Source organism: Canis lupus, chromosome 7 (genome assembly GCF_048164855.1).
Source record: "Canis lupus baileyi chromosome 7, mCanLup2.hap1, whole genome shotgun sequence".
Classification (NCBI taxonomy): Eukaryota; Metazoa; Chordata; class Mammalia; order Carnivora; family Canidae; genus Canis; species Canis lupus.
In genome coordinates this window covers 69,724,991-69,751,431 of record NC_132844.1, presented here as the reverse complement: position 1 = coordinate 69,751,431, position 26,441 = coordinate 69,724,991, and the positions used below count along the sequence as shown (strand labels likewise).

The window sequence follows — 26,441 nt, the reverse complement described above, 5'->3', positions numbered from 1 at the left end:
GTGACAAGGAAAAAGGCAGAGTGAACTACAGACAGGATTTATTAGGGGCCCAGTCATCACCTGGAAGTCAAGGGCATTGAAGTATATGAGAGGAACATGGCAGAGACAGGGTTCATCACGGTAGGGCTGTGCTGGAGTCTGAAACTGACTCTGTAACCTGGCGCACCCAATGCAGGTATGGGGAGTTCCCCTGCTCCACAGGCAATGCAATCACTTCAGCCACTTCATAAGGGTGCACAGAACTGTGGAAAAATGGGAGGGGATCACTCAAAAGATATACCTAAAGGAGCCCCCACCCCGAGACCACCCAGCAAGTGCCCGACCCCCACACCGTCATGGCTACCCACGTCAAAATTCTCACCGAATGAAATCTGTCAAAGCTGGAACCAAGGAACTTTGGGTTTTAATCATCTAAGAGGCAAAGATAAACATGACTGAATCAAGGAGTGGGGTTGATTCCAGGATATCAGATGAGGGAGAGGGATGAGAGTCAGGGAATTGAGGTTTCATCGGATGGGAAAATGTTTCTCACCATCAGCACCTCATTGTCTTCCTCAATCTTTCCTTTCCACTCATAGCTGAAAAGGTTAGGGAGAGTGTTTAGGGAGCAAAGATTGTCCTCAAGGAAAAGTACTGCCCATAAGCCCCTAAAATTAGGTTAACCCCCCAACTCCTGACTCACATGGATGTAATCTGAGGGATGAGGTTAACGCAGGCTGCCAGCCGCTTCTCCACCACAGCCCTGAAGGTGAAGACAAAGCCTCATTCAGAACGCCCTATGACCTGACTTTCTGCACTGGCAGCCCAGAGACAGGGTTCCAAAGCCCGAGATCAGGCAGGAAGCTAGGGAGCGCACTCTTTCCCACCCCCAACCCTCTCCGTCATGATCCTCCTTCCTGGCTCCACACTGAGGCCCCCCACCTGGCGATCTCCTTGGCGACCTTCTCGTTGGGGCAGGTGACAAAGGCTGCAGAGACAGAGCCGGGAACATAGCCGGAGCTTGAAGCCGGCGAAGGCTGGGACGGGGGGCTTCCTGAAGCCATGGACAGCAGAGCTCGGGGTAGCAAAAGCAGGCGGGAGGCCACAGGCAACAGCGCCGGCATCCAAAGGAGAGACAGGAGCAGAGCGGCCTGAGAGCACGAAATGAACCTGGTGTCACCCCACAAGTACCCGAGGAAGTCGCATCTCGGGAACCCTTCCCTTGAATAGACAGGCCTGCCCACCCTCTTCTGCACACCGAAGGAAAAGGTCCCTGAAGCTGGAAGAGAAACTTGGTTAACTAAGGCAGACTCGGCTTTCGCTCCCCCCTCAGGAGCCAACCTCTAGGGTTTTGGGTGAGGGCGGTGGTCGAGGCTTCGAGGACCGGAAGGGGCGGGGCCGGTCACTCACCCCTCCGCCGAGCAGGATTGCGGGAGCCCGCCCTCCCCTCATGCAGCCTACGCTGGCAGGGAGTTGAATACCAAAAACCGCACGGAACGCCGAGAAGGGACCCCAGACCCAGGAAGAGCGGCCTCTTCTTACCTGGGCAGCACCCACGTGATAAGAAAACCGCACACACCACGTGACAGTAGAAGCCGGCCCCGAACCCCCAGAGCCCGCCAATCCTGGCCCTCACAGGGCCCGGTTTGCCCCGCCTCCTGCTGGGGGAGGAGCGAAAGGGAATTTGGCCAATCGGCAGCTGGATCTGCAGACGTGCACGGAAATGGCACGCGCGTTTCCGAGTAAACCGGAAACAGCCAATTGCGGCCTGAGGAGAGCCGCAGCGGCGTTCCACTGTCACGTGAGGGGGCCGGTCGTCTTCAGGCGGCCGTGCCTCAATGAGCTGCGCGAGGAGGCCAATCACAGGCCAGCCCCGCAGGCCACGTGACGAGAGACCTGGCGCTAGAAAAGGGGGCTGGAGACCCCGCCGACTAGATGCGTCAGGTTGTGGCGTGGGGAATCGTCCTTAACCCCCAGAGTGTGCCCAGTTACAGCCCCTGCGCTGTTCCCGAGGCCTTAAAGAGTGGGCGGGTCTGAGAAGATCGAAGCTCAGGGGTGGAGAGCGCCCCCTGCCTCTTTGGCCAGGACGACACATGCCGGGTTGGGTGGTGAACCACGATAATCTGAGGAGCCAGCTGGCCCTGGGCAGGGGACAGTGATTAGGCAGGGATGGGCAATGCAAGACGATGGTCAGGTGGGAAAGATGCATTTTAAAAGGACAGTGAGACCCTGTAAGTGGGATAAAGGGTGATGAAAATGGGGCTGAGGGCAATTCAGCCTTCCTAATTGAAACCCCAAAGGAGGAGACAGACTGGTGAAGGGGGGAGCCGAGGAGAGAGAGGGCTTCGGGTTGGGGTTATGGAGGACACAAGGAAGCAGTGATAGTCCTTTTGTCCCTTACTCTCCCTCCTATTTAACTCTCCCGGACTAGTGTACCTCTGAGTCTTGGGTCTCCTTCCCTTAACCCATCCCCCTAGGAGCCAGGACCTGTCCTACATAACTTCCCTGGGGCCCAAGCACATCCAGTGACCCAAAAATGGAGAGAGGGGCCAATGAGAGGAGAGACCGGTGGGAGGGAGGCAGCAGAGGAAAGCCTCTTGCCACTCCCCCTACCCAGTATTCCCCCTCCTTTCAAGTTTTGGGGTCTCCACCTGCTGGGTGGGTGTGACTGGGTGTTGATCAGAGTTCTCTCATAGCTGCATCTCTGAGGATGGGGTCTTCCTGAACTCTGTCTTTGGGTTTGGAGTTTCTGAGCTAGATCTCTGTAGGGCCTTTCAGTATTTGCAGTGGGATCTTTTTCCAGACCAAGTTTCCTTTTTGTTTTGGGAGTTTCTGTGTTTCTGGGAGCTTGATGACTCTTTCTCGAGGTCTTTCAAACTCTTTATGAGCTTGGGGGTCTCTGCATTTAACATCTCTGAGCTACATGAATATCTCTCCCTGCCCCTCTGCCTTCTCCCCATCCTCAAACCCCAGGTCTGGAGTTTCTCTGTCTCTTTCTTGAGTTATCAGTCTCGGAGTCTGCAGTTTCTTTTCTCTGCGATTTAAGTCTGGGGTCTGGTATCTCTCTGGATCTGAGTCCCCTAAGAACTAATTCTAGCTCTGTTTTTTTCTGAATCTGGATCTCATCTTTTTCTTTGACTCTAGGTCTCTGATCTTGGTTCCTGAAATCACTGTCTGATTCTAGAGTCTAAGACTTCTGTGGCTGTGGAGAACCTTTTTGAAACTGGACACTCATATTTTGACCTCTGACCCTTCCCTCAATGGGGGACCCGGGGTCTTTTTTTTTTTTTTTTTTTTCTCTGAGATCAGAGTCTCTTTTCCTCTAGATTTCAGGTTTTGTGCCTCAGATTAATCCCCACCCCTGGGGTGGGCAACAAGATATCTGTGGTCTGGGGTCTGTCAGTCTCGGGATCTGAGGTCTACATCTTTAGAACTGTACTCTCTCTCAGTCTGGTGTGTGTTTGAGTCAGGGGTCTCTCTCTCTGGTTCTCACTCAGTAGGGGTGGGGGCCGCAGAGTCTCTCTCTCCTCCTCCTCCTGCTCTCTCCTCTCTTGCTCGCTCCCCCGCCCCCCCCCTCTCTCCCGGCTGCCGCTGCTGCCGTTGGCTCCTATTCTCCTCCTCCTCCTCCTCTCTCCTCCTCTCCGCTCCTCTCCGCTCCTCTCTCCTCCTCTCTCCTCCTCCTCCTCCTCCACCTCCTCCTCCTTCTCCCCCTCTCTCTCCCCCTCTTTCTCTCTTCTCTTTTTCCCCCGTCCCCCCGCCCCCTCCCCCCCAGGCCTGATGAGCAGGTCTCGCGCCTCCATCCATCGGGGGAGCATCCCCGCGATGTCCTATGCCCCCTTCAGAGGTACGGTGGGGAGGGGAGGGGGAGGGCCAGTGGGGGGGGGGCAAGAGGGGGAGGGGCAGGGGCGGGGGGGGGGGGGAGCAGAGCCGGGGCCAGGGAGGGGAGCAGCTGAAATGGAGGGAGAGAGAGGACCGGGAAGGCTGGGATGGGAGCAGTGGGGAAGGAGAGATTGGAGGCCAGAGGGTAGGGGTAGCTAGGGGCCGTAGGCGCCAGGAAACAGGCTTTGAAGGGGGCTGAGGGGAAAATGATGAAGAGGAAATAGATCGCCAGAAATGGTGGGAAGAGAGAAGGCTAGGGTTGGGGGAAGAGCTGCAGAAATAATTTGGAGGTAGGAGCTGAGAGATGAGGAAAATATTAAGGAAATAGGAGGACAGAGTCTTAGGAGAGGGGCTAGGAGGGAGAAATGAAAACATAGGGGTGAAAAAAGCAAAGAAGATGGGGGGTAGAATACGGTGGAAGGGCTCAGAGGATGGTAGGGGGTTGAAGAAGAGAGGAGGATGGAGGGAAAGAAGAAGGGGCCAGATGGAGAGAGAGGGAGGCAGTGGGGGGTGGGGGAAATGGAGGGTCCAGATGGAGGGAAGAGAGGAGAGAGGGAATGGGCTGGGGGAGGATAGACCAGGGCAGGGGGAGGGCCAAATTATGTGTGTGTTTATTGAGGGGGGAGGGGGCAATAGAAGTAAGATTTGAGTGATGGAAGTAGAGGACAGGTTAGGACCCTGTCCTAGACTCTGACCCTCCTTAAGGCCTTTGAGCAGTGAAATGTATCCCCTGGGGTCCTATCCGCTCCCTTCACTTCACCACTTTTACCCCCCTCCCCCACCTCCAGTCCCTATTACCATTCCCCCCTCCCTCCTCTGGTGTCCCTCACCTATATCTTTCCCCCCATATGGTGTCCGTTCCTTATATGAGTCCCCCTCTGTCCTTCCCTCATATCAGTCCTTTCTCTGGTCCATTCTCTCTCCCTCTGTTCTATCTGGTAGCTCCCTTATATCTCTACCACCTCTTCACCTGTCCTTCATGATCCCCTTGTCTAAATACCCCTGTTAGGTGCACCTCGTTTCCTCTGCCCCATGTCCAGTTGGGCTCTTCTCGTATATTCCCTTGTCCCCAGGAATTTACTCTCATTTCTGCGTTCTTTTCTCTGAAATCTATCCCTGTGATTTGTCTCCCAGGCCATCCTCTGTCCCTGCCTCACTCCCCATCTTGTCACTGCAAATCTATGCCTACCCACTTTCCCCTAACACCTCAGCTCTTACCACCCATTCCTCTTTTCTTGTCTCCTCTACTTCCTGGGGTGTTGGAGATTTGGGTGCAAAGAGGCAGGTTTTGATGGTTGGAACAGGGCCTACAAGGCATCCCCATCTGATCCCTGTGGGACTTCTTATCCTAGTAAATTTTTCCCTTTCCTCAGCTGTGTTGGTCTGTCTCTTGCATCTGCCTCTCAGAATCATCCTTACTTAAGTCTAGACAGTATGTGTGTGTGGGGTGTATGTCTCCAGAGTGGCTTCTAAGCTAAGATCCCTGTATCCTTCCCTGCTCCCCAGGAGGAAGGTATCCCCTGAACTCTAACCTGCCTCCCTGTGGTTGCAGCCTGAACCAGCCCCTCCAAGAATTATTAGATATATCAACAGATTTCTCCTCTGGGAGTCCTCAGAGTCTGAGTGCAGTGGGCATGTTGCCTGCAGTGTGTGCAGTCTCAGAGCCCAGGGACTGGTGATCTCTGTATCTGGCGGGTATCAGATGGAATCTCTGAGATGGCTCTAAGATGGTGAAAGTCTCAAAGTGTTGGGGTTTCTGAAGATTGTATGCTAGGGGTTCATCTCTGACTCTTATTTGCAGTTTGGGTAAATTTGAAGAACACGTTTGTAGACAGAAAGGGGCTAGACTTTTCAAAAAGTTTCCTGTTCAACGTATTCAGTTACAGTGAAGTTTAAGGGCCAAGTTATTTTCCTGCACTGTACTCATGATTATCTTGTAAAGGTGACAGAATTTGATTCTTCTTCCTCTAAATTGTTTCTCACTCTGATACCTTAAACCCATTTTTTTTTTTAATTTATGATAGTCACAGAGAGAGAGAGAGGTAGAGACATAGGCAGAGGGAGAAGCAGGCTCCGTGCACCGGGAGCCCGACGTGGAATTTGATCCCGGGTCTCCAGGATCGCGCCCTGGGCCAAAGGCAGGCACTAAACCGCTGCGCCACCCAGGGATCCCTTAGACCCATTTTCTATCCCTTTAATGTCACCAATTTGATTTCCTTCTCACTTCCATAAGGCCTGTTGTTCCCTGTGATGGTGTGTGGCATTGGGATTTAAAAGAGAGACAGTTTGCAGGGATAGGGGATTGGGAAGAACAGCTAAATTGGGTAAGATGCCCCTGGGGGCACCTCTGAGCATGGGCAACGCTTGGTCTACTGTTCTTTTCTAGAAGTTTGTCTGCATCCCCAGCTTGAGCTTTTGGAGGCCCCCTCTCCATCCCAGGCCTGGATCTTCCTTTCTTCCTTCCCCTTTTTTCCTCAAGCTCCTCACTGTGCCTTGGAGAGGTTCCTCACCTGTGGAGTTGGCTTTCATCCTGTCTATGGAGACTAAGTGAAGAGAGGGGGCAGTATAGAATCTCTGATCTCTGGGCATGGAGTGAGAGAAGAGATTGATTCAGTCTCTGTTCCTTCAAACAAAGGCATATTTCCTACCTCCTCACTCTCTAGCCGTGCCCCCCTATAGCCAGATGTTGACAAGACCTATCCTTCCCCTACCATCAGAAGAACCAGAACTTTCCCTAGAGGTTGAGCAGGGTTGGGCTAGGGGAGGAAAGAGCTGAGAATAGAGGAGAGGCAGAAGAGGCCCTCTCCTGTCTCTGACTCTGAACAGGTCATCTCCCTCCCTTCCTCTCTTTTCCAGATGTTTAGCTCTCAGAATTTCAAGACCAAATATTCCTACACCCCTACCCCATCCTTCTTTCTCACAGCTGTGTAGCTTTTTCCACTCAGTTTTACAGCTGGGGGAGCCACCTTCCCTCCAAGTCCTTATCTTTTGCAGTTGTCTAGATGCCCTCCCTCTTCCCTGTCCCCTGCCACCACCATCTGTGTGTGCTTTTCTTCTGCCAGTTCTGCTGTACCCTCAATCTTTTCATTTTTTGGACATGGATGGAGATCTTGACTATCTTTCTCTGCCTCTGAATGTGTACCCTCTGTGTCATGATATAATTCCCCTCCTGGAGCACCCCTCTGTATTTCTTTCCTCAAGTCTGCAGAGCCCCCTGTGATGTGATTTCCCCTCCTCTCCTTCCCCCCAGACATACAGGCTTATCTTCTGTTCCCTTAAAATAAGTTACCATGTGCTTCCCCCCCATCTGTGATCTCAGGGCGGGTGGGGTCTCCTACTCCCACTTTGTGGACTCTTTTCTTGCCATTTTGGGCCTCTGTCTCCTAAGTGCATAGAACCTCCCTTACCGTTTCTGTGTGTCTCTGTCCCCTAGATGTTCGGGGACCCCCTATGCATCGAACCCAATACGTTCATTCCCCATATGATCGTCCTGGTTGGAACCCACGGTTCTGCATCATCTCGGGGAACCAGCTTCTCATGCTGGATGAGGATGAGGTGAGCAGAGTGGGAAGGCTGGGGAAAGACCTCTGGGTAGCATGGAGAATGTAGAGAGAAAGATAAGGAAAGGTTTCATTAGCGAAGGGGTGAGAGACACAGAGAAGGCAAAAAGAGAAACATTTGCAAGCGGTCTGAGGAGGATGGCCACTGAGATTGAGATTTGGATTGGGGTGTGCAAAAGTGCGGGCATTCTCTCACCTTGGCCAGGGGATCTTTCAGGGCCATGTGCAGTGTTGGGGAGGAGATGTGGTTCTGAAGACTTGGGGGTGGCTCCTGTTGTAGCTCTGCCCAGATTGTGGGATAGGTTAGGACAGGAAATAGAAACAAGGCCTTGGGGAAGGGGTGGCAAAATGGGCATTGCTTTGGAGGGACCACTTCCTGAGTGGTCCTCAAGAACCCTCTCCTGTTCTCCCCCCACCCCAGCAAGACCCATCACTCACCACTCCCAGGCCTGCCTCTATCATGGGAGGAGTGGGGACTGAGGGAAACTGGGACTGAGAGGGGGTCAGAGGGTACTGGGAGAAATTATAGCATTCTGGATCTTGGTGTGAATGGTGGTGAAGCCTGGGAAGGTACCTGAGGTCAGGGTTTAGAGAGACCAGTTGGGCTTTCACCAGGCACATCAATGGGGGGTGGGGGATATAAGGGAAGAGGTGCCTGGGGAATGAGGGGAACTGGAAGTAGGGGACATTTTCTGAAGAACTTCAAGTGGAAGTTGGCAGAGACTAGTCAGAGTGTGGGAGCTGGGGCCCATGCAGAGCTGTTAGAGTGGGGGTGGGGGGTGGGGGGGTGGCGGGGGGGTTCCAATTGGGCACTGGGTCAGCAGCAGAGGACTCATCAGAGGAAACAGAGGGTACAGATATGAAAGGTAGATGCCCAGATTCAGGGAGTGGGGGTGATTTGGGTAACCTGCTTTAGAGAGTGATAGGTAGCCTTGGAGACAGGTGAGGTCATGAGAGATGTGCTTCTGATCCTGTTGGGGAGGGTGTGGTGAGGCAGGGCTAGAATCAGAGTTGGGGTTAACCAGGGTTTGGAGGCACCTGAGAGCCAAAGGAGAGTGTAGAGAGGCTGGTTAGAGCTTCCAGGTCACAGAGTGAAATCCAGGTGTCTAGGGGAGGACATGATGACTTTAAAGGCAGAGGTGGTTCAAAAGTCCCAAGTTTTAGGCATTGAGGGGCATTTGAGTGATTCACTAGTGGTTGTAGGTCTTGACCAAAGGTTGGAGTCTGTAGGATGAACTGGGGGAACTGGAACCAATAAGAGTGGGGATTGTTGTAAGGATGAGGGTGGGGTAATGAAGGAATGAGAGCTGGGCACAGGTCTGAGTGGGAATGGTGGGGGTGGATGGGGAGGTGAGCAGTGTGTAGAACCACACGGGGCTGGAAGTGGGTAGGCTGTGGATCTGGGGCTAGGGGCTAGCAAGGTGGGGTGGTTCTTGTCCAGCTGGAGAAGATTGGAGGATTGGAACTGGGGATGAGGCTCAGGGAGAGGGAATGGCTCAAGAGAAGGAGGCAAGTGACTGTGGTTGAGTGGGGGGCAAGGGAAGGAGATGAAGGGTGGGGGGAGGTGACCGGGCCCTCTGAGGGGAGCGGGGAGGTTGGGTCCCAGTCTGGCCGAAAGCCGGGCCGTGGGAGGGAGACAAGCTGTAGATCCTGATTATAAATGCAGCTTCTGCTACCCCCATGACAGGCACGGAGGGAGGGAAGGTGGTGAGGGAGGTGGGAGGTTGGGAGAGAAGCGGGGACAATGGAGGAACTGAAGGTCAAGGGGAAAGGGGATTACCAGAGTAGCAGACTCCCCCGGGGTTGCGGGCATAGCTGAGTCGGCTTCGGGAGAATTTCCCGGAGGGGTTTTCAAAAGAAATGGAGGAAAGAGGAGGGTGGGACGGGAGGGAAACGAGGGAGAGAGACTGGGAGAGAGTGGGGAGAAAGAAACCGACTCATCCCGAGACACTTGGAGTGTGTGCAGGGGCCGGGGCCAAAGGTGGGCAGGCCCGGGGGGAGAGGAAAGGGAGGTTCCCATTTCTCGGTGGGAAAGGGAGAGGCGAAGGCCGGCCGGGGCCGGTGAGGTCTGACACACCCCCGCATCCCGTAGATACACCCCCTTCTGATCCGGGACCGGAGGAGCGAGTCCAGTCGCAACAAACTGCTGAGACGCACGGTCTCCGTGCCAGTGGAGGGGCGGCCCCACGGCGAGCATGGTACGGCGGCCGAGCAGGCTCTCGTGCCCTGGACAGTCGCGGGGACAGGGCTGGAGGTGGACGGGGCTGCAGGGGAGGGGTGGGGGTCGGGAAAAAGAGAGCTGTCTAGGGGTGGGAGGAGGAGGAGGAGGAGGAGGAGGAGGAGACGACGACACAGTCTCTCATCCCGCGAGTGGGAGCCTGGAAGGAGAAGGCGCCCTCTTCGGGGATCTGGAGCGGGACCGGGGTTGTGGGTGAGAGGCCCCAGTGGTCTTTGCTCTGTTTCGCTCCCCTTTTCCTCTCCAGCAGTGAAGTTTGCCTGTTTTCCCGGTACTTATAAAAATAGTCTCCTTAGATCTTTAGCTTCCCGTCCCAGCGTTCCTGCCCCTGCCCCTCCCAGCCCTTGGTCTGGGATCGTGGAGAGAATGACCTAGTTCCTGCCCTTCCCCTCCCCCTCAGACCTTTGCCCAACCCCCACGCTCCCAATTCCTCTTCCAGCCAGACCTTCTGGCCTGTGGGCCCTCCTTCTTTTCTTGCCCCCTTTTCCCTCTTCTCTTCAGCTGCTTCTATTTTCTGCAGTCCTGTTCCCCCCCCCTTCTCTTTCCTCCCCAATTTCTCTTATTTTCCCCACCCCTCCTGATTTCCTCTTTCGGACCCCTCCTGGTCCCGGTGGAACTTCATCAGACCCCCCATCATCTCCTTTCTGTCTGTCTGTGGAGCTATCTGCTCAGTCTGTCTCTCCAACTCTCTCCCTCTCTCCATCTGTCTCTTCCCCTCCCTCCCTCTTTCTGCCCCCCCTTCTACCCCCCTCTTTAGTCATTTAAAAAAAGATTTTTGTCTTCCTGAGAAGTTCGCTTAAAAGGTTTCCATGGGAACAGTGAGGAGAGATGAAGGCAGAGAACAGAGATCTGCAGCCAAGGTGCAGAGAGATGCCCTCGGCCCCCAGAAACCCCCTTGTCACTGCCATTTACCACTGCATTTCCCTTCCAGGACTAGGGATCCAGTTCCTCTATTCCCCCAACCCCTGGTGACCCCTTTCTTCCACCAGCAACCCCTCCCCTCAGGAATCCAGTATCCCAGTTTCTCTTCCTCCAAGAGATCCAGTGGCCTTAGCTCCCTATATATAGCCCTCTTCTGATAGGCCCAGGTCTCATTGCCCTTGGGGGCCAGCTCTGGGACCTTGGGTGGGTGGGTGGGTGGGCAGGGATGTGTGTCATTGTCATGGAAACCTCTGACCATGGGGGTGTGCAGATAGCACATTTCTGTGAAGCAAAACCAGGGTGGTGGTGGTGGTGGTGGTGGTAGTGGTGTGTACAGAGAATGCGTGTGATGTCTGTCACATCTGTGTGTGTGTGTGTGTGTGTGTGAGTCATGTCCATGTCTGGGAAAGATTTGTGTGTGTGCACATGTGCCTACCTGTGTGTCCAGGCCAGAATTGTCACATGCTCATGGAGCATGTTTATCATGTTATCAGGTGGTTGATACCACTCTGCCCACTAATCCCCATCTTTCTCCTTATCCTGAGTCCTCAAGGGTCTGGGGTCTCTATGGGTCTCCTGTGTGTTTTGGGTGGGGGCACCCATATGTGTCCGGAGTTGGGGATGGTGTGTGGAGGTTGCTGTGTTGGGGGTTCAATAGGGGTTGGAGGAGGGTCCTGGAGTAAACATAGTTGGGGGGAGGGCTTGGTGAAAGAGTTGACGGCTGGCTGATGGCTGGTGAACATTGGGGGTTTTCAGGGGGACATAGAACGTGTAAAGGGCATGGAGGCTATGCAGGGGACAGAGGGATCTTTGGGGGCTTGGGGGCCTGGGTCCGCGAAGGTGTGTGCTGAGGCTGTGGACGCTGGAGCCCAGGAGAGGTCGCCGGACCTTTGAGGGGCATTGGAATCCAGGGCTCCTCCTCTGCTGGGTGGAGCCGCCGCCCCTAGTTCCCTCCGCTGTTTTGGTGGGGGGTCCTGCTCGGGAGGGGATGGTGGGAGACCCGGTTGGTTTTGGGGGTCCCCTCGCCCCCCTCCCGCGTCTCTCTCGCGCTGTCTCCGGGCGACGGGGCTCGTGACAGAGGCGGCCACGGCAGCAGCGGTCTCCTAGCAACGGCGGCGGGGCCCGGGCAACGGCGGCAGCGGCGGGAGCGGCGGCGGAGGGAGCCGTTCCCGCGGCCGTCACCGCGCGGCCGTCCGGGCCGCCCCGGGCCCCGCCGCCGCCCCCAACGCGCCGGGCGGCGCGAGCCGGGCCGCGCCGCCCCCTCTCCCGCCGCACCCCGCCCCTCCCCCGCGCAGGGGCGGGGCCCCTCCCCCACCGGGGACACCCCCGACCCCCCCCAGGGGGCGGTGCGAGGTAAGGGCGGGGCCGGGCGGACGAGGAGCGCGCGTGGGGGCGGGGGCGCGCGTGTGCGTGGGCGCGGGGAGGGGGGGGGGGGAGCCGCGGCGGCGGCGGCGGCGGCGGCAGCTGCTCCCTCCGCATGTTCTCGCTGCATCTTCCGAGTGGGGGGAGTTATGGTAACTGGAGGGGGACAGCGGAGGTGGGGGGTCGGGGACCGGCCTCGGGGGGGCCGGGGTCTCGAGCACGCGGGGGAGGCCGGTGTGGGGTGGTCTCGGAGCCCTGTGGTGGAGACGGCAGCCCGTGTGTCGGTGTATGTGTTCGTGTCCATGCTCCTGTCCCCCGTGTGTCAATGCCATGTGTACCCGGGGCCCAGTTCCTCATATGCACACATGTGCAGTCAGCCGTGTGCAAGCTTGTCCTGTTTCATCGTGCCTCTGTCTGATGCCTGCCGAGGAGGCTGCTGGGCGGGCCACTGGCCATACTGATACATGTCACCTCTGACCCTGAGCTTGCATGTCCCTGCCTAGGGCTCATCTCCAGTCAGTCTCCTGTGTGTAGGGATGTGTGGCTGCATGAACAGGATTTTTCTCTGTCCCTGGTGGCAGCTGTGTGTCTTTGCATGTGTTCCATCATTGGCCTGGGTATCTGTGTCAATCCCAGCACGGGTGTCCAGGGCGTGTCTGGATGTGGGTGGTGTGCGAGTGGGGGAAGGGAGTGAATGTGTGTGAGTGGGTTTCTTGGAATCCTACTATGTGTGGAACACCTTTGGGCTGGGCAGGTGTGAGCCCCTCATCTGTCTGGGAGAGGGGGAAGAAAAGCTGAAAAGGAAAGGAGCAGGGAGAAAGTAGAAAAGTGGGGAGAAAGGAGGTGACGAGGAATGAGGGAGGCTTGGCTAGGATAGAAGGACTAGCTGGAGAATGGGAATGTAGGAGATATTTAAGCCAGATTGAGGAGAAGAGAGCTTAAGATGGGGAACTGGATGGAAATGGAGAGAGAAGGGGTCTGGGAGCTGGGGAGGTGGCGTGGGGAGAGCAGAAAGGCCTGTTCATAAGCTATCTCTTGAGAGAAGAAAAGGGGCAAAATGAGAGGGCACTGGCTGGTGTAGATTGTATAAGATCAGGCTTAGCTGGATGAGGGATGGCCACTCAGGCATAGAGGCTGGCTCACGGTGAGGCCTGTCACCACAGGGACTGACATTAGAGTTTCCTGTCCTCAGCACAGAGTTTTGTCCCCCCACCCCCCTGTTTCTCTGCTCTGTCCAACTCTGTTCCTCATCCTGCTCTGGCAGCCTCCCTCCTTGGCTCTCCTCAAGAGCTGCCAGCTGGGTATGACAAGGAAGAAAGGCTGAAGGAAAGGTTAGGGATTTGGCGGATTGGAGGGCAGGGGGAGATTTCTGTGGGTGATGGCAAGATTAGACAGGTTGGAGAGGTGGGAGTCCAAGCCCTTGCTGTGTGTGTGAGAGTGCAATTGTGTGTGTACACAGGGTGTGTACATGTGTGGGTGTGTGCACAATGCCTGTGTTACGGGTGTGTGTAGGTGGCTGTTATGTGTGTGCATGTGTGTATACATTGTGCAGGGATAGGATCACAGTGTAAACTTACCAGGTTTGCTTGTATGTATACATGGGTTTGTGCTGTGTTTCTGTACATGTCACTGAATGCAGCATCAATAACAGAATGTCCTGTGTTTCTGTCATCCTCTACTTTCTTTCCCGTGCTAGTGAAAGTCTTTGTAACCATATGTGTATGTGGCCTCCATGTACCTGTGACTTATGTGTGAGCTCCTGGATCTTAGTTCCTGGTAACATGTAAGGTTATGTTACTTCCAAGAACCAAGTAAACCAGTTAGCAAATTTGTTCTCTTTCTGTCCATTCTTTAGTTCCAAAGCAAAATTTTAGTGGATTTGAAGTTTGTCTCTGTGCCCTTATTAGGGGAGCTTGCATATGAGAAGTGGCTGAGTTTGGTTCTTTGGAATGGGGGTGAGGCAGCCATACCTGAGAAAGGCAGAAACTAAGAAAAAGACTTGCTAACCCCTTAGATGCATTGTTTAGTGTGTCCTAGAAGGGTAATTGATGCATTTACTCATTTTTTCCTTCTTGGGAGAGCAATCATGGGTGCAGGCGTCAGAGTCAGAGAAGGGCTGGGGGAGAAGAAGGGATCGTGATGGAGTGGATATGGTCATACTTTTCATGTGAATGAAGAATGTTTGTGCTTTTGGGGTACCAGGATACCTTGCTGTGATTGGGATCATGGTATATTCAAACATGTAGCTTAGAGATTAAACTGGCTTGTCGTGCGTGTGTGTGTGTGTGTGTGTGTGTGTGTGAGGGTTAGGTGTCCATTTCTGTAATGTGCTGCCCACATGATTGCCCAAGGGACTGGGGCCACATGTCCACACCAGCAGGTGTCTGGGTCCAAATGTGTACTCCCCTGTTGCAGTGTTCACATATGTCTAAGCATATCCCGTGGGGGTATGTGGGCCTCAAGGTCTCAGAATGTGGATCTGTGGCACTCCCCTGCTCACAGTTGTCTGTATGTCTCATAAGCACCTAGATCTCTATTTTTTTGTATTGTGGTTATATACACGTACCCCCACAGTTCAGTGTGTGTTTCTGTGCTCTCTACACACTGTTCCCAAGGGTTGCAAGGGTTCCTGCGTCATGGGGCCCACATTATTGTGTGCGGACCTTCTAACACCTGGGCTTTAGAGGCAAAGGGAAGCTGGAGACTGATTCTAGGGCAAGTTGCTGGTGATTTGCAATTCTGGAAGTAGACAGTGAAAATGTAGCTGTGGTCCTGCCTAGTTCTGGAACCTAGAGAGTTAACAGGCAGCTCTTCCGGTCCCCGCCCCCCCCCCCCCCCAGCCTGTAGCTTCTTGTTGCCTTGGAGATGGTAGCCCCGCCCCTGATGCAGCACCTGCCCCCCCATTGGCTGCAGTGGTGACTGTGGGGCTGAGGGGGGAGCCCAGGCCTGGGCAGCCATTCTGGAGCTAGAGCCGGAGCTTGGCATGCCCCCACTTTCATTCTCCTCTAGCCCCTTGGCCCCTCTAAATTCCCTGGCAGCAGAGCTTCAGCTTGCCTCCTCGAGCTGCCACCCCTCCATACTCCTGGCAGGCTGAGCTTCATCCGCATTCTCCTCCCCTCCTCCTCTTCCTCTCCCCACCCTTACTTGGGAGTCCCCTGAACCTCCACTGCTCACCCCCCCACTCTGCCCACTCCCCCACTCCCCTGCATTCCTTTCTTTTCCTCCCAACCCCCCTTCCCTTCTGAGGCCCTGCCACTGCAGTGCACGTGGACCGGCCCCTTCTTCCCCCTCCCCCCATCTGCCCCTTCCCTGAATTTCCTGTCCCCAGGCTTCTTCCCCTGCCACTCCTCACAGGTCCTTTCTAAGACTTCCCCCCTCCAGACCAGGGAGGGGGTCATGGGAGGCAGCCCTGGCCCTCCAGATGGACAGGGGTTCCAGGATGGGGGAGCTGGTGGAAGATGTGCCCAGCTGAGGGGAGGGGAAAGCCTGCCTCAGGTCAATGACTTTTAACCCACTCTCCCCCCCAGCTAGCCCCTTCCTGGGGGGGTGGGCACCAAGGACCTAGCTTGTGTGGATCTTTAGTGTCCTTTTACCACTGAGGTTTTACTGACCCCCTCAGCCATGCCCTTCTGCTGACTGCCAGTCCCAGTCATGGGCCTAAGGCCTCCCACCCCATCCCCTTCGGGGGGCTCCGGCTCGGGTTCTTTACCCCCTCCTTCCCGCCGCCAGCCTCTCAGCCGACGCTGCTCTTCCTGCTGCTTTCCGGGGGGTAGGTGAGGCTGGAGCTGAGGGGTAGAGGGAGGTGGGCGAATGGGTTGGGGTCAGTGGTGGTCACCTGGGCTGACAGCGACCCCTGCCAACCTCCCTTCTGGCTCTTTGCCCCCCTCCAGAATACCACTTGGGTCGCTCGAGGAGGAAGAGCGTCCCAGGGGGGAAGCAGTACAGCATGGAGGCCGCCCCCGCTGCGCCCTTCCGGCCCTCGGTGAGTGAAGGCGCTTGCCAGATGTGGCCCAGCTGCGCCCCCTCCCCTCCAGCCCCAGCTGGAGCCCAGCGTTCTAAGAAAGGGGGCTGCTGGGAGAGAGAGTGAGAGTGCGCGCACTTGCCTCTTCCCATCTCTTTGGTTTCCCCCTCCTTGGCTCTGTCCCCCTGCTTTTCAGACCAGCCCTCCCACCTTCTCCAGGCTGGTGTGTGTGTGTGTGTGTGCGCGCGCGCGCGCGCGCGTGCGCGCGCGCACACACAGCTTGTACCCTTTGGGAGCAAAGGAAGACAAATTGGTAGCAGGTCTCCCATCTCCATTTCCTCACCTCTAGAGACTCCCCTTCACCCCCTCCCACTTTCATCCAGGGACTCTTTACCAGCTGAGGGGGGAGTACGTAGAACTGACCTTTCCCCAACCCACCCCTATCCCCATTTCACCCCCACCCCAGCAAGGCTTCCTGAGCCGGAGGTTAAAAAGCTCCATCAAACGCACGAAGTCACAACCCAAACTTGACCGGACCAGCAGCTTTCGCCAGATCCTGCCTCGCTTCCGAAGTGCTGACCATGACAGGTACAGGGATTAGAGCCGGGGTGGATGAGTTGGATACAGTACAGGGGCTCTTGGGTGAGACTGGAGGGCAGGGGCTTGTCCGGGCTCAGAGAGCAAAGGCCTCAGATTGGATGAGGGATGTTTTGGGGCAGGAGACAGAATGGAGAAGAGGCAGTAGCAGGAGAGGGGCAGGGTGCAGGGAGAGGACAAGCAGAGAGGCAGGATGGGGAATGAAGGTGAGGCCAAGGAGGGCCTCTTCCAGACAACAGAAGGATGGGTTCCAGCCCAGGATTCAGGGAGCTCTACTGGACAGAGAAGTAGTGGAGCCCAGGAGGAACATTGAAGGGATCCAGAGAAGGGGGCAGTGGGTTGATAGGAGAGGGAGCACTGTGAGCTAGGGAGCAGGGTGTGAGGGAATGGCAGCAGGTTGAAGTGGGGATGAGGCTGGCAGGTGCTAATGGAGGAGGGAAGGGGAGGCTGGCACAAGTGTACAGGTTGATAGAATGGCCAGGGGAAGCTCTAGGGTTAATCACAGACTAGAGAATGAGGAAGAAGCCCTCAGAGAATTCGGGAGGGTACTGTCAGAGAGTACTGTCTCCAAGGCCTAGGCCAGCGGTGCAGGAGATCTGATATTGCTTCTGTTGTCTGCTTCTTGGGTCCTCTTTGGGTTTCTCCCTCACCCAGTCACTCCCCAGGGAGAACCCTGTCCTTCCTTTTCCCCCATGTCTGCCCGCCCCCAGGATTGGGCAGGTAGGAAGGTTGGGATAGGTGAGTCACACCTTCCCCTACCCCCCTCCCATGTCACCAGAGCTGGATTTGAGCCTGGTGGGGGGGGGGGGTGTGGGGTGAGGGCATGGTATTCCTGGCCGCGGGGGCGGGGGTGGGGGGTGGGGGGCTGGGGGAGCGTCTCGCTGACGGCAAAGGAGCCCAAGATGACGGGGCTGCTATAAATAGCTTCATGGAGGCTCCCACACCCGAGCTCCCCCTCCCGCTTTCCCACTGCTCTCCACTCTTCCTCCCCTAGCCATCTCCCAGCCGCTCACTATCCCATCCCTCTGTATTGTGTGGCCCATGTCCTCCGTCCCTCAGCCCTCTGTACCTTCTGCTGTGGGGGGGAGGGCAGTTTCTGCCCCCCCCACCCCCGTTCCCATGCCCATCTTTCCACCTGCTCCTCCTCATCTTCTCCCATCCCGTCTTTCTGCACGTGGCTTTGCCTCCACCTGCTCCCTCCTGCCCTACCTCCTCCTCTTCCCCAGGCCCCATTTCCTAGTTCTTCCTTCTCACTTCTCTGCCCATAGCTTTCTCCTATTTCTTGTAACTTACTTTCCCTCTTTCTGCTGATTTTGCTCAACCTTGTCCTCTTCATGCATTCTTTTTGGAATCACTAAATGTTTCTTAGATGCTAGCTGTGTGCCAGGCCCAAAGAGACATCTTCTTTGTACTTCTGGTTCTTGAGTTCCACTTTTTTTCCTTTATATTGAGACTCTGGTTTCAGCTAGAAGTCCTACCTGGAAGTGTCCCAGGCTCACCTGTTCTTTTTTTTTTTTTTTTTTGTCTCATGGATCATTTTGGGGTTGAGATATTTCCAGGTGTCCCCAGTACCCCCTCAGGTGTGAATTGGGGGTAGGGGTCTCTTAAAGCATCCTGACTTCTCTCACTTTCCTCCTGTCCTTCCTTAAGGATAGGCCAATGTTCTTTTCATCTGTGTCCCCGTGGGGGAAGGGGATTCACGGGGCTCTTTCCCCAGGTCTCCATCCTAGAGCTGGCCCCTGAGTGTGTAAGAAGAGTGAGGCCCTGACCCTGTGGCCTGACCCTTCCCCGCCAGGGCCCGGCTGATGCAGAGCTTCAAGGAGTCACACTCGCATGAGTCCTTGCTGAGCCCTAGCAGTGCGGCCGAGGCCTTGGAGCTCAACTTGGATGAAGATTCCATTATCAAGCCAGTGCATAGCTCTATCCTGGGCCAGGAATTCTGTTTTGAGGTACTGGGTCTAGTGGGCTGGGGAGGGCAGGAGTGATGGAGGATGAGGGCACAGAGACCTGGAGAAAGTGGCACAGGTGGGGATGATGAGGAAATAGAAAACCTCTAGGCCTGGGAGAGAGGAGGGTAGGCCAGGGAGGGGAAGACATGGTGATGGGGGGTGTCTCAGGTGCTTAGGAGTCACCTCCCCTCCAGAGCCCCATCTCAACCCCCACCTCTCTCTAGGTAACAACGTCTTCAGGAACAAAATGTTTTGCCTGTCGTTCTGCGGCCGAAAGGGACAAATGGATCGAGAATCTACAGCGGGCAGTAAAACCCAACAAGGTATCGGGAGTAAAGGAGACAAAGACAGCATGGGCAAGGCAAAGGTCAAGCCACAGGGGAAGCTGGGGGCCTAGGGGGCAAGGTGAGCCAAAGGGAAGGGAGGCCTGGGGAGGAGGGGACCTGGATGACCAGGAGGTGACCCCCACTTTTCTGAACTGCCCACTTCCTTTACCATTTTTTTCTGCCTCATGGTCTGTTTCTCTACTGTAGAAGTCACAGACCTAGAGTGTTGATCTGTCTTCTATGTAGGCAGCGGTGCCCCACCAGCACCCTGACAGCCGGATGCCGTGCCCCTGCTTGCCGCATCTCCATGAGACTCTTCCCGTTGTCAGTTAGCCAAGCTTCCAGACCTTAATTTCCTCTCCATAAAGCTGGTGGGAATGGGGTGTATGTGGGAATTGGGTTTATGTGGGAATTAGATGATCTCTAAAGTCCCTCTGGCTCAGAAATTCTGAGTCTGCATTCTTCCCAAGGCTTCTATTTCCTAGGAGAAATGCTTCCGGTTCCACCAGCTTTTCTTGGATCCCAGGGTACAGTAAGCTCACAGCCCTGGTGACCCTTCTCTGGGGGATGCCTTGTTTTTCGTTGTCTATAACTAGACCCAAGAGGCTGGATGCTGTTTGACCCATGCAGAGTCGGAACACCTGCTCTCTTCACTCAGCAGCATCCTGAGCTTCACCAGGACCTTGTGGTCCACTGTATGCCCCAAGCCCTTGCACACGAACTCTGCATATAGCCTCACCCATCCTGTATTTTTACAACTCGCTTTTTTGTTTTTGCAATCAATCTCTGGTTGTCTTTGGGGAGGACCCCCCAATTCTGCTCTTTAAATTCCACCTTATTACCTTTGGTTTATTCTTCTAGCTTTTGAAATTTTTCCCAGTGCCGATTCTATTGTCTGATGTATGAGCTACCATCTATATTAGTTTTCTAGGGCTGCTGTAACAAATTACTATAAACAAGATCACTTACAATGAAAGAATTTTATTCTTCCAAGATTTAGAAGACCAAAAGTCCCAAATCAATGTGTTGGCAGAACCTTGCTCCCTCTGAAGCTCTAGGAAGAATCCTTCCCTGCCTCTTTTTTGGGGGTTTTTTGGGTCATTTTTTTCTTCCTTGCCTCTTGATAGCTCCTTGACTTATAGCTGCATGGGTCCAATTTCTGCCTCTGTGTGTGTCCGGTGTCTAAATCTCCCTCTGCATATAGATATGAGGCATTGGATTTAGGGCCCACTCTAATCCAGAATGAACACATTTTAACATGAGTAGATCAGCAAGGACCCTTTTGTCAGTGAAGGTCACATTCATAGGTTCCGAGTGGACATGAATTTTGGAGAAGGGTACACTATTCTACGCGGTACACATCTTCTCAGCCTTATGATTGCTGTCTTAGAGGCTCTGTCTCGTTTTCCAACTGTCTCTCCTCTTCTGGTGTCTCTGTCTCCTCTCCCTTCCCCTTTACCTGCCATTCCCACCCCACCACCCCAGGACAACAGCCGCCGGGTGGACAACGTGTTGAAGCTGTGGATCATAGAGGCTCGGGAGCTGCCCCCCAAGAAGCGGTACTACTGCGAGCTCTGCCTGGATGACATGCTGTATGCACGCACCACCTCCAAGCCCCGCTCAGCCTCAGGGGACACCGTCTTCTGGGGCGAGCACTTCGAGTTTAACAACCTGCCGGCTGTCCGTGCCCTGCGGCTACATCTGTACCGTGACTCAGATAAAAAGCGCAAGAAGGACAAGGCGGGCTATGTTGGCCTGGTGACTGTGCCCGTGGCCACTCTAGCTGGGCGCCACTTCACAGAGCAGTGGTACCCCGTCACCCTACCGACAGGCAGCGGGGGCTCTGGGGGTATGGGGGGCTCAGGAGGGGGTGGGGGCTCGGGAAGCGGCTCAGGGGGCAAGGGCAAAGGAGGCTGCCCAGCTGTGCGGCTGAAAGCGCGTTACCAGACGATGAGTATCCTGCCCATGGAGCTGTATAAGGAGTTTGCAGAGTATGTCACCAACCATTATCGGATGCTATGCGCAGTCCTGGAGCCCGCCCTGAATGTCAAGGGCAAGGAGGAGGTTGCCAGTGCACTGGTTCATATTCTTCAGAGTACGGGCAAGGCCAAGGTGAGTGCTGTGCCCTTAGGAATAGGTGGCCTGGGAGTGGGCACTTGCTTGGGGCAGGGGATGGATAGTAGGGATAGGGCACTTCTGTCTTCAGAATGAGCTTAGGTTATACAGAGGCTGATCCTTGGATTTTTCCGGGCCTCAGGACTTCCTTTCAGACATGGCCATGTCTGAGGTGGACCGGTTCATGGAACGGGAGCACCTCATATTCCGCGAGAACACACTCGCCACTAAAGCCATAGAAGAGTACATGAGACTGATTGGTCAGAAATACCTCAAGGATGCCATTGGTATGGCCCACTCTCAGGTCTTCTTCCCAAACCTACCAGATGCACATCCCAACCCTAAACTTGGCTACTCCAGACCCCAAGTCACCCTTCCTCAGCTTGATGCTTCTAAGCCTAGAGTCCCCGGACTCCAGCCTCCAACCTTGGGATCCTGGGATTCCCCAACCCAGGCAGCCCCCATCCCTGCCCTTGACAAGTGTGACCACCCTCTGTTGTGTCCCCCACCCCAGGGGAATTCATCCGTGCTCTGTATGAGTCCGAGGAGAATTGTGAGGTGGACCCCATCAAGTGCACAGCGTCCAGCCTGGCAGAGCACCAGGCCAACCTGCGGATGTGCTGTGAGTTGGCCCTGTGCAAGGTGGTCAACTCTCACTGGTGAGACTGGGAACGCTGGGTGGGGGCTGGGGCCCGGGTCATGTGTTCATCTGTTCATTCATCTGTCCATCCGCAAAAAGGACTGAGTACTGGTCATGGGCAAAGCGGTGTGCTGGGGGCTGTAGAGCAGACAGAGAGGAATGAGGCCTGGCCCCTTCCCTTAGAGGGCCTCGCCCAGAATGGATAGGGTCAGAGTGGATACACAGAAAGCCACAGAACACTTTAGTGTGTGTTAAGCACCAAGTGAGGGTTCCCCCAGGCAACATAAGATCAGAGGAGGCCAAGCTTTGATTGAGATAAACAGGGAAGGCTTCACGGAGGAGATGTTCCCCGGGGCTGGGCTTTGAAGACTGGGTGGGGTTCTGATAAGTGGATATGGTGGACAAAGAAGCCATTTTAGGAGAAAGCTATGGGATGGGCATGTGTGTGAAGGTAAGGGGCCTGGGAGCTTTCGGGGGGCCAGCAGTTAGCTCAGGTTTAATGGAGCATGTAGCTCATAATGGAGAGTGCAGGAGAAGAGGTCCGGACAGGGGGTTGAACTTAGAATCTGGAAGTTCTCAGCTGCCAGGCTAAGGAGATGGAGTTCATCGGTAGGTCATGGAATGCCATTAGTGGTGCTTGTGCCAAGAAGTATCATGATTGAGAAGAGTGGTGTGGAGCGTGGGGCATGACTGGAGTAGAGGGAGCAAAGTCCAGGCTATTTGGAGGTAATGGTTGATGGATGAGGTGTGGATCAGGACGGAGACAGGGAAGGGAGAAAGGGGCCCACTGTGAAGGCCTCTCTGAGGAAAGGATCAGCTGGAGCTGTCAACTGCCTGGGAAGAAGGGAGCTTGTCTGTGGGGAGTCAGGGATGACTCAAGAGGCCAGGAGGCTGGTGTTTGAGACCTGTGGCCTCATTGGCAGAACTGGGGAAGTCAGGAGGAGGAGCCAGTGTGGGGGCGATGGTGAGCTCTGCTTTACACTACCGGAGTCAGAGTTTAAGGTGTCAGTGGGACACTCAAGTGGAACAGGGAGGTGGGGGAGTGAGCTCTGAGCCACTGCAGGGAGTGGGGGTCACGCAGGGGCACCTCCATCCCCATTGCCCTGGAATCCAGAAGAGTTGGGGGGTCCGAGCTCCCTGTACCTCAAGTGACCCTCCATCTCTCTCCCATCTCTGTCTCTCCCTGGTGTCTGTTTTTCTTCTCCTCCTCTCCTTGTCTCTCTCATACATCCTCCGTCTCTCCCCTGCATGTCTCTCTCCCCTCACCTTCTCTCCCCCTCCATTTCTCTCTCCCTGATCTGTCTGTTCCCTCTGCCATAGGCCTCTTCTTCCAGTAGCCTCCCGTCTTCCTGCTGCAGACCCCCCCTCCCTGTCTCTCCCCCACTCTGTTTCCACACCCTCACCTCCTACCACCCCCCTCAGCATGTTCCCTGGAAGCTGAGGGTCTCTGGGGCTCAGTCCTGGTCTCTCTCTTTCTTTCTCTCTCTCTCTGTCTCCCCCTCCCTTCCCCTCAGCGTGTTCCCGAGGGAGCTGAAGGAGGTGTTTGCATCTTGGCGACTGCGCTGCGCAGAGCGGGGCCGGGAGGACATCGCTGACAGGCTAATCAGCGCCTCGCTCTTCTTGCGCTTCCTCTGCCCAGCCATTATGTCGCCCAGTCTCTTTGGGCTTATGCAGGAGTACCCAGATGAGCAGACCTCACGAACCCTAACCCTCATCGCCAAGGTCATCCAAAACCTGGCCAACTTTTCAAAGTGAGGGAAGCCTCAGGTGGGGGTAGGGTGGGGATGGAGGTGGCAGGAAGGGTCTCCCAAGTCCCCAGAGACCCTGAGACAGGCGGGTGTGAGGCCTGTGTGCGCGCGTGTGCGTAACACCTCTACCTTCTGGATGCCTTGGCCAGGTTTACCTCAAAAGAGGACTTTCTGGGCTTCATGAATGAGTTTCTGGAGCTGGAGTGGGGTTCCATGCAGCAGTTCCTGTACGAGATCTCCAACCTAGACACGCTAACTAACAGCAGTAGCTTTGAAGGTTACATCGACTTGGGCCGAGAGCTCTCCACACTCCACGCCCTACTCTGGGAGGTGCTGCCCCAGCTCAGTAAGGTCAGCAGATGCCCCCCTGCCCCTTCCCCAGATGTCTCCAGAGGCTCCCATGGCCTGAGAGACTACTCCCTGCACAGTGCTTTCTCTCCTCCCTGTCCCCAAAATGTGTCTCCACTGCTCCCCCAGCTTGGACACCCTTCCTCCACTCCCTCTGGCGCTCTCTTCGAGCTGGGCGCTCAGCCCTCAGGTAACAGCCTCACCCTTCCAGGAAGCCCTCCTGAAGCTGGGCCCACTGCCCCGGCTCCTCAACGACATCAGCACAGCTCTGAGGAACCCCAACATCCAAAGGCAGCCAAGTCGTCAGAGTGAGCGGCCTCGGCCCCAGCCTGTGGTGCTGCGGGGCCCATCAGCAGAGATGCAGGGCTACATGATGCGGGACCTCAACAGGTGAGTACCTGGGGCTCCCCGCACCTGTGCCCTAAGGGCCTCTACTTTTCTCTTCCGGATACGCTTCCCTGGGCCCCCGTGCATCTCTCTAGGGCTTGAGAGGAAGGAAAAAGAGGCAGGCTCTCAGAGAAAATGGTAAGGAGACAGGTAGAGTCAGCGGTTAGTCTGAGAGCCCATTAGGGCCAGAGAGAGCAAGAATCTCAGAGCCCCAGGAAGAGTGCGGAGGCTCCTCCGGCTCCAGCTTGCTATGAGCCTGGGGTTCCTCTCAGTCCCTCTGCCTCTGTGCCTGTCCCAGAGCTGAAGTTCAGCCAGCCACGTGGGGTCAGCCATGTGGTAACAAAACGTTGAACTAGTTGTACTAGTTGGTAAATAAGCACTGGCCCAGCCACCCACCAGAACTGAACAGGCCTCAATCCAGCAATTGAGAAGTAGCATACACACCCTAGCAGGACCTCCTAAGCCCCAACATCTGTTCCAATGCAGTGGCCTCAACTGCTGCTTGTTCTGCTGACCGCCCCACTTGTTCCTCCAGCCTAGTCTCCCTCCACAATGCCATCCCCATTCCACCATTCCCACCTCTCCTTCCATGCGTCCACACCTTCCACCCACCTCCTTCTCTGTCTGTGCTTGCCCCTCTTCCCATCTCTCTCCAGCTCCATCGACCTTCAGTCCTTCATGGCTCGAGGCCTCAACAGGTGAGGGGCTCTCCCCTCCCCCCGGCCCCCTCTCCTCTCCTGTCTGCTCCCCCTCCCCCTCCAGTGGCCTTCACTCTCCTCTCCTCTTCTCTTCCATGCACCCTCATTTCCTCCATACTTGCCCAGACCCACCCCTCATCCCTCTTCTCGGTGCCCACACCTTCCCTCCTCAAGGCCTTGCTCCCTTCCCAGAGGGGCCTTTCCTTCCTCCTTCCCACGTGTCACCTCCCGTGCTCCCTTCCAGCCCTCTCTAGAGCTGCCACCACCAGCTCTCCACCCTTCCCTGCGGGTCCCACTCCTCACCCCAAGGCCTGTGCCAGACCACAGCAGGCTCGATTGCCGGCAGCGTCGGCCTCACCTCCTGTTCCTCTGCCCCTTTCCCTTCCCGCAGCTCTATGGACATGGCTCGCCTCCCTTCCCCAACCAAGGAAAAGCCACCCCCACCACCCCCTGGTGGGGGTAAAGACCTGTTCTATGTGAGCCGTCCACCCCTGGCCCGTTCCTCGCCAGCATACTGCACAAGCAGCTCAGATATCACGGAGCCGGAGCAAAAGATGCTGAGCGTCAACAAGAGTGTCTCCATGCTGGATTTGCAGGGTGATGGGCCCGGTGGTCGCCTCAACAGCAGCAGTGTATCCAACCTGGCGGCTGTTGGGGACCTGCTGCACTCGAGCCAGGCTTCCCTGACCGCGGCCTTGGGGCTGCGGCCTGCGCCTGCTGGACGCCTCTCCCAGGGGAGTGGCTCGTCCATTACAGCGGCTGGCATGCGTCTCAGCCAGATGGGTGTCACCACGGACGGTGTTCCTGCCCAGCAACTGCGCATCCCTCTCTCCTTCCAGAACCCTCTCTTCCACATGGCTGCTGATGGGCCAGGCCCCCCAGGGGGTCACGGAGGGGGTGGTGGTCATGGTCCACCTTCCTCCCATCACCACCATCACCATCATCACCACCACCGAGGTGGAGAGCCCCCCGGGGACACCTTTGCCCCGTTCCATGGCTATAGCAAGAGCGAGGACCTCTCCTCAGGGGTCCCCAAGCCCCCCGCTGCTTCCATCCTTCACAGCCACAGCTACAGTGATGAGTTTGGACCCTCTGGCACTGACTTCACCCGTCGGCAGCTCTCACTCCAGGACAACCTGCAGCACATGCTGTCCCCTCCCCAGATTACCATTGGTCCCCAGAGGCCTGCCCCCTCAGGGCCCGGAGGTGGGAGCAGCGGTGGGGGCAGTGGTGGGGGTGGCGGAGGCCAACCGCCTCCATTGCAGAGGGGCAAGTCTCAGCAGTTGACAGTCAGCGCTGCCCAGAAACCCCGGCCATCCAGTGGGAATCTGTTGCAGTCACCGGAGCCAAGTTATGGCCCTGCCCGTCCACGGCAACAAAGCCTCAGCAAAGAGGGCAGCATTGGGGGCAGCGGGGGCAGCGGTGGCGGAGGGGGTGGGGGGCTCAAGCCCTCCATCACCAAGCAGGTACGTGAGGGTGGGAAGAAGGACGGATGGGTGAGGAACAGGGAGGGTGGAAGGAAATGGCTTTGTGGAAGTGGGGGCAGAATAGAGTCTGGCATCTGAAATCATACTTTTCTCACATCCTCTCATTCATTAAAGAAATTGTATACAGAGTCCCTGCTAGGTGCCATGTCCTGTTCTAGGCACTGTGGGTTTGACACTGAGTGCCACACACACCCTGCCCTCATGAAGCTCACCTCTCCAGAGGGGAGACATGATATGTAATTAAATAG

The 26,441-nt window shown here is 55.9% G+C and overlaps 2 protein-coding genes across 22 annotated transcripts in view; one reads left to right on the top strand and one right to left on the bottom strand.

Moving 5' to 3' along the window:
• Positions 1 to 21: 21 nt before the first annotated feature.
• On the bottom strand, positions 22 to 1,729 carry CUTA (cutA divalent cation tolerance homolog). Of its 7 annotated transcripts, none has more exons than XM_072833475.1 (6): positions 1,522 to 1,729; positions 922 to 1,130; positions 683 to 742; positions 533 to 578; positions 362 to 411; positions 22 to 242 (listed from the first exon to the last, which is right to left on the bottom strand). In XM_072833475.1, the coding sequence occupies exons 2-6, from the start codon at positions 1,101 to 1,103 to the stop codon at positions 116 to 118; spliced, it is 465 nt and encodes a 154-aa protein (XP_072689576.1). In that variant the 5' UTR covers positions 1,104 to 1,130; positions 1,522 to 1,729; the 3' UTR covers positions 22 to 115. The 7 variants fall into 7 exon arrangements, with proteins under 7 accessions (XP_072689576.1, XP_072689575.1, XP_072689580.1 ...); XM_072833474.1 differs by having other exon boundaries at positions 1,390 to 1,532; XM_072833479.1 differs by lacking the exon at positions 1,522 to 1,729 and adding an exon at positions 1,461 to 1,514.
• A 61-nt stretch (positions 1,730 to 1,790) lies between these two features.
• The window catches only part of SYNGAP1 (synaptic Ras GTPase activating protein 1), a 33,584-nt gene continuing 8,933 nt past the window's right edge, over positions 1,791 to 26,441 (top strand). For 3 of the 15 annotated variants that reach the window (XM_072833433.1, XM_072833441.1, XM_072833442.1), the window contains exons 1-15: positions 1,792 to 1,923; positions 7,292 to 7,413; positions 9,511 to 9,616; positions 15,828 to 15,919; positions 16,365 to 16,486; positions 18,291 to 18,444; positions 18,669 to 18,767; positions 20,256 to 20,882; positions 21,028 to 21,172; positions 21,400 to 21,544; positions 23,040 to 23,276; positions 23,423 to 23,624; positions 23,833 to 24,011; positions 24,665 to 24,706; positions 25,098 to 26,172. In XM_072833433.1, the coding sequence (XP_072689534.1) occupies positions 1,818 to 1,923; positions 7,292 to 7,413; positions 9,511 to 9,616; positions 15,828 to 15,919; positions 16,365 to 16,486; positions 18,291 to 18,444; positions 18,669 to 18,767; positions 20,256 to 20,882; positions 21,028 to 21,172; positions 21,400 to 21,544; positions 23,040 to 23,276; positions 23,423 to 23,624; positions 23,833 to 24,011; positions 24,665 to 24,706; positions 25,098 to 26,172 (3,453 nt within the window). In that variant the 5' untranslated portion in view covers positions 1,792 to 1,817. Of the gene's footprint in view, positions 1,924 to 3,654; positions 3,824 to 7,291; positions 7,414 to 9,510; positions 9,617 to 9,730; positions 9,850 to 11,866; positions 11,929 to 12,008; positions 12,090 to 14,886; positions 15,707 to 15,827; positions 15,920 to 16,364; positions 16,487 to 18,290; positions 18,445 to 18,668; positions 18,768 to 20,255; positions 20,883 to 21,027; positions 21,173 to 21,399; positions 21,545 to 23,039; positions 23,277 to 23,422; positions 23,625 to 23,832; positions 24,012 to 24,664; positions 24,707 to 25,097; positions 26,173 to 26,441 lie in introns of those variants that run through there. The other 12 variants (XR_012034450.1, XM_072833434.1, XM_072833435.1 and 9 more) reach the window with 11 other exon arrangements.